The 6,621-nt window shown below is 29.5% G+C and overlaps 1 protein-coding gene across 2 annotated transcripts; it reads right to left on the reverse strand.

The window, feature by feature from the left end:
* Window positions 1-1,280: 1,280 nt before the first annotated feature.
* On the reverse strand, window positions 1,281-6,086 carry LOC132037624 (V-type proton ATPase subunit G1-like). 2 transcript variants are annotated; one of them, XM_059428162.1, is made up of 4 exons: window positions 5,879-6,086; window positions 3,146-3,241; window positions 2,955-3,055; window positions 1,281-2,172 (listed from the first exon to the last, which is right to left on the reverse strand). In XM_059428162.1, exons 2-4 carry the CDS (start codon window positions 3,231-3,233, stop codon window positions 2,029-2,031), a joined length of 333 nt encoding a protein of 110 aa, XP_059284145.1. In that variant the 5' UTR covers window positions 3,234-3,241; window positions 5,879-6,086; the 3' UTR covers window positions 1,281-2,028. The 2 variants fall into 2 exon arrangements, with proteins under 2 accessions (XP_059284145.1, XP_059284144.1); XM_059428161.1 differs by having other exon boundaries at window positions 1,284-2,172; window positions 3,146-3,247; window positions 5,879-6,083.
* Between the last annotated feature and the right edge of the window lie 535 nt (window positions 6,087-6,621).

Genomic DNA, 6,621 nt, shown 5'->3' on the forward strand with positions numbered 1-6,621 from the left:
ATTCTTTCTAATACAAGAATGAGCAATCCTAAAACACCTAAAAGATCAATTATCTTTCATTACCTCTTTCTTTTTGTTATTCTACTTAAACAAAAATATATATAACACCGCGAACAAAATTTTATCCAACTTCAAACCAAAAACATGTAAACACGCATATCACTTTTTTAATGTATTAATGAACCAAACATTCATAAAAGAAAGTATATCAACATAATAATTTAGAAATGTTCATCCCAAACTATAATTGCGATATAATTTTATCTACAAATCAAAGACTCATAAGCGTTTTGTATGTAAAAAAAATGGAAAAGAGTCAAAACCTTTCACCAATTGGATGTCAATTGCTTTTAACATTAATTTTTGGATTAAGAATGTCACTCCTTCCACTTATTAGACTCAAACTTCTCTTAAAGTTTAATTTCGAGCTGAAATGCCCCCTTTTAACAAAATTATGAGATGACATATATTGGATTTTAACTAAATAGGGTTGCACTGATTCGTTGGTTCATGTGGCCCCAACCATAAATAACCCGACCAATCAAGGTTTACCGAAAATAACTAGAAACCATTTTTCAGTACCCAATTTATTTGATGTTGCACGTCTTTTGACTAAATGAATTTAAAAGACAACAATATCTTCTTCATTTGAAGCTCTGATTTTTTGTTCAATACTGATGCAAACATGCTCCAATGAATTCGAGATCTAGTTCAACTCAGATTCATCATCCTTTTGTAATGGTAGATTCTTAAAAATCTACTTTTTCATGATTCTTAGAAATTCAGCCCCAACAATTTTGAAACAGTAAATTTGAATGGGTTGAATGTAATATCCACGTGGATAAGTACTATCTATTTAAATAAAGCACACAAATTGTGCTCTAATAGGTATAAGGAAAGAAACTTTAACCCGAAAATTAATGTTATAGGCAATTGGAGTTTAAAAAATTGAAGAAGGATAAATTGAAACCATGGGCATTTTTTACCCAGATAGTGAGTTTAATAATCTTGAAGACCGGAATGTAAATTTGTTTAATATTCTTGAAGACCGGAATGTAAAATTTTAAGAATATCTGAATTATTGAAGAATTTCAAAAGCAGACAGGTTGATTTTCGGAAACTAACTTCTCTTGTTTCCAATCCACTCTAATTTTCTAAGCATCATATTTATGAACTACAACAAAATATTTTGTGCCTAGTTATGTTTAAAAAAAATCATACAATACTGAGTGTATACACTTTCTTTTATGAATATCTCAAACAAAGAAACAGGAAAATTTGTGTGTGCCGTATCATGACTTGAAGTTCCCATGAAACGTTTTGATATAAAAGCTACACCCTTCATTTGGAATATTGGAAATGGAAAAAGAAAAGAAATTGACGTAATAACTTTTTATGGCCTTTTGTTTTTTTGTCAGATAAAATTTTATCCATTGAAGAGAGAACTTCATTGGCATTGAGGGAAAATATTTTTAGCAAAAAGAAAATTTTTGTCCCATTTTCCTTTGCTTTCATTTGCCTTTGCGCGCTTTCCGAATTAGGAGAAAATGACAAAAATGGTATTATGTTATAGGATAGGTTCAAAACAGTTTTTTAAATATGTGTTGAACAGATTTGGTCCATTAAGTTTGTTAACAATTAACACTTCTAGTCTACGTCAAATACTTACCAACCTCTATCTGTTAAATTTGATCGGAACGTTGAAAAAGAAAAATTTAACCATAAATATCAAAAAAGTCCCACAAATCCTAAAATATGCAACAAAAAAAAAACTACACTAGATACTAAAAAGATATAAAAATAACTGAAACTACACGTAAAAATAAATCAAAAACAACATAGACAAAAAAAAGTGTACCTCTAAATATTATATAATTTCTGTCAAATCTAATAGACAGTTCAATAAATATTTGATAGACTTAAGGACCAAAACTGTTCAATGCATAGTTAAGAGATTATTGTGAACCTATCCTTAAATATAAAGGACCATTTTTGTCATTTTCTCTATTATTTAGTACCTTCATGAATCTAAGTTTTAATAGTTGAAATGTATTTCATGAGTATTGCAATAACATCAGGAGATACTTCGGAGCCTGCTTTCTTCAGTTGCCGAATCTTTTGCTCAGTTTCTATCTCAAGCCTCTTTTCGGTTGAGTCGGAACTTCCACTGGTCTGTATATATATCAAATAAATAATACGGGTCTATTCAAAATTATTCTATAGAATCAATAGGCATAATGCATAGATAGATACTTAAATTTGACTTTTATTGTCAGTTAAACATATCAACTTACAAGATAATCATCTACATACCCCAACTCGTCTACACTGTGTCAGTTGAATACTCCAACTTTACAAAATGATCATATAGGTACCTCCAAATTTTATGTGCCACGTCAGCGTCAGGTGTCCATGAGACACAGTGGGGACGAGTTTAGATGTCTAAATGTGCATTCTCAAAGTTAAAGTATTTCGTTGTCAATTGAGACCAAATATATATATATATATATATATATATATATATATATATATATATATATATATATATATATATATATTATGTCCCATCAATATATTTGTACAATGAGTTATCCTAAGTCTTTGAAGTATGGAGTAGTTAAATAGTAATAATTTGTAACAAGACATATAATTTTTACAACAAAATCACATTTTTTAACTTATCATTAAATCCCTTTTCAATAAATCATTTCCCAAGAACATCTCTAGCTAAGTATCTACGCGCACTTCCAGGTCTTGATTGGAAATTCATAGTGTTAATTGTCTCTTAACATCATAAATTATTCAATATGACCAAAAGTAATGGTCATATCGATTACTTTTGGAGATTTTTGTTGAGTTTCTTTGTTTCGCATCCATTATGATTTTGATAACCAATTTCAATCAAAAATCAGCTTATTTAATCAAAGAGAAAAGACAATTTAAAAGAGAAAAACCTCAGATAGTCTCTGTTTGTACTCAGCTTCCAGATGGGAACGATAATTTGTCACTTCCATCTCAGCTTCTTCTTTTGCTTGCCTCAACCTTGTCATTTTAACTTAAAAGGTACCAAAACACATAATTAAGACTAATCCTTACCAATTTCATGAAGAAGAAGCAGCTTTCCAAAATTACACTAAATATTTACCATTTCTAGCAGCATAAACAATTTGTTGGGCTTCCTGTTCAGCAGTGAGTAGCATCTGAATGCCTCCTTGTCCTCTCATTGAATCCATCGCAGCTTCTAAGCCTGAATACGAGGAAAAATAATATTTACGCTATCAGATCACTTAAAAAGTACTAATTACATGTAACTCTCTATGATAAACAATACTAACCTGATAAGTAATGTAAATAAATTTATATAGTTAATGTATTGTAATTATCTTTAGCGCGCAGCCAAATGTGTAACTTTTCCGAAAACATATATACTATTAGATCACTTAGAGGATAATTACATGTGCTAACTTTTTATGATAAATATCACTAATTGGTAACATAATAAAAATTGTCATTACCTTTCTATAACAGATAAAGTTACACGAGTGATGTAAATATTGTCTGTGTATATAACTTAAATAAACGATAGTGATTTTTATTAAAGGTGATAAAAGCTAGGTGAACAAGCACAATCATATACTATAAGGGAATTTTTATTGAGTTGATTTCTTAAATGATCGTTCAAGTTTTAATTTTTTATGATCAAAATCATTAAACTAATTTGTGTAACTATAAAATCAGTCAGTTTATGGATAGCTTCTTAATAAATTTGGAAAACATATGAAATTATCATTTTTACAAATTTATCAATTAATGTTCATCAAGAGATTTATTTATAATTAATTATCTACTAAGTGATCCGATTATGTAAATATCTTTTACACTACTTTAATTGAAGTTACGAAGTAGGAGTACCAATTTGTTTATTAAATATTTTCATATTTTTTACTTTTTAGGTCATATAAACAGATGAAATTCCATCAATTTTACTTAGCTAAATATTCCCATTTCTTTTCTTTGGGATTTAAAGGAATTCTAATATTTCTACTTACTAGTTTAGAGGATTCTCCAAAGCGGTCAATAGAGAGAAAAAGAACGGGACATCAGAATGCCTCCTTTTCCTCAATCATTTTTTGCAATAAATGTTTCCAATCGAAAATGTTAATCAGCTTACTGTATCTGTCTTTCATTCTAATTTTGATGATTAAAATGATTGGCGGACTTAGATTACGGAAAACCTTGAAATGTGTTAGACGCAACTTTTTAAACGCAAAAAAATCAATAAAAAAGAGGAAACTAAGGCCTCATTTGTTTGCACTTAATGGAGGTCTGAATCTTAATCATTCAGATTCAGCCCATTAAGTGCATTTGTTTTTAGGGTTTGAATTTTAATTATTCAGATTCAGCCCATTAAATGCATTTGTTTTGTTTCCTTATAAAACCTCTGAATGGATCTGGATAGATCTGAACAAATCAGATCTATAAGAGAGTCTTATTCTATTCAGACTCATTAAATTAATACGGTTATTCACCTTTCACGCCTCTGTCTTCTCGGCAAAAAAATCACGCCATTCTTCTTTTCTCAGCACAAATTTCCTCTTGAACTGATGAACTTTCATAATCACTACAAATATATTGTATACTTAGTATTTTTTGCATTCACAATATGTTTGGGTGTATTGATGTCTATCAACCTACTGCTTAGTATTGAGGTTTTCTGATAATATAGTATTATACCATTCTATAGTTCTGGTTGAGAAACTGAAACCCATAGGAAAAGATTAACGCACCAATCAAAGCAAGCAGGCCTTTTCTATGTGATTTTGGCATTTTGTGGTACTCTTTTTAATTGGGTTTGTACTATTAAAGCAGAGCAGGAATGTTTTATAGCAAGTTTGCAGAAAGTTTTGATCTTTTTAAGAAAAGAAATATCTTTGAACTGCAAAGTTTTGAAAATTTGTTGCGAATTTTATGAGTTTTGTGCTCAATTTTGAAGTTTTACAGAGTTGAATTAATCGTTGAAGTTCGTTTTTTTCATCTTAAGTAGAGAAGGATTCGTGTTTTTCTCATACGGGTAAGAATTCTTGAAATTTTGTCAACTTAGTTCTTGGTAACTATGAAAAATTTTCTACTACTTTTTAAAATTGAAAGTGAACAAGATTTTGTTTAGCTGCATGATTTTTTTTAATTTAAAAGATTAAGTTATGTTGAATTCAAAAAAAAAAAAAAATCATGTTACCTTGTTATAGTAGTTTTTGTATGGTATATAAATTTTAGTTTGCATTTCAGATAGTTTAAATTTTTTTATCAAATATAAATATTCAAAATATTATTTTCTATCAAAAAATATAAATTATTATGCTGCAATGAGATTTTTATACTGTAATATTTTATTGATATAGTGTAATTTCACATGCACATTCAGATATTGAAAACAAACAGTCTTAATGATTCTCGTGTTCGCATCTAGAGACTACATCTTAATATTGATTTGCATTCGTATCTAGACATCTAGATCTTAATGCACATCTTAATATTCGTATGTGTATTCGCATTCGTATGTCTTAATCTTAATGAAAACAAATGAGGCCTAAATATATATATATATATATATATATATATATATATATATATATATATATATATATATATATATATATATATATATAGAGAGAGAGAGAGAGAGAGAGAGAGAGAGAGAGAGAGAGAGGGTCAATCAAATCGAAAAGAGGAGGAAGAATAATGAAGAAATATACATGAAAGTTACGTAGAAAGATATTAAAGCTACGTCAATATGGCTGAACATATTAAAGCAATTAATTGTTTATATATGAACAAACTTGTCTGTTTCACGATTAAATTAAATATATGAAATATGTACCTGAAACTGTTTGTATTAGAGCAAGCTAGGACCTCTGGAAAGTTACCTTTCTGAGCAGGAAAGTTAGGATATGGATATGAAGGGGAATAACGACTGAATAACAAAACTTGGATGTGATTTTAATTAAGCAGTTATAGGGATCCTATTAATTATACTTTGTCCTGGTTAATAGGATGGTTGTTTCAACATATGAGAGAACACGGTCAAAAAGTCTTGTGAATTATCGGGTCTATAATGCTTTTATATGTCATTTTTGTAGATTATAGTTTAGTTCCCAAAGAGAAAGCAAAGTGGAAAAGAAGCCACGTACGCCTTATTTGTTGGTTTTTTAAATCTAACTAGAGGGTTGAAGCTCGTATTGTGCACGGGCCCAATATGTTAGGCATTTAATGTTTTTCTTTCAATTGTAACGGGAAAACAACAAACATAGAGCCCTGTGATTGTAATAAAAATGGATATTGATAACTATAATACACAAAGTTTTCTGTAAATGGGTATAATATGACTTGTTTTCTATTCTTTATAATGTGTGCAGAAAAACATAAAGGTGCCCTTCCAATAACAGTCCAAAACGGCAGCCTCCGTTGCTGCATTTTTTTCCAGCTTTTGCTTCTTGTTGTTACAGAGCTCTAACACAATGGCTCAAAACTGGTTGAAGTTAAGTTGCATTTTCTTGAAAGCTGGCATTACATACCCTGCTTCAATCAGTAGTGTTTGGGCCAGTTGATTTCCTTGAAAGAAGA

The sequence above is a fragment of the Lycium ferocissimum genome, chromosome 11 (genome assembly GCF_029784015.1).
Source record: "Lycium ferocissimum isolate CSIRO_LF1 chromosome 11, AGI_CSIRO_Lferr_CH_V1, whole genome shotgun sequence".
Lineage (NCBI taxonomy): Eukaryota > Viridiplantae > Streptophyta > Magnoliopsida > Solanales > Solanaceae > Lycium > Lycium ferocissimum.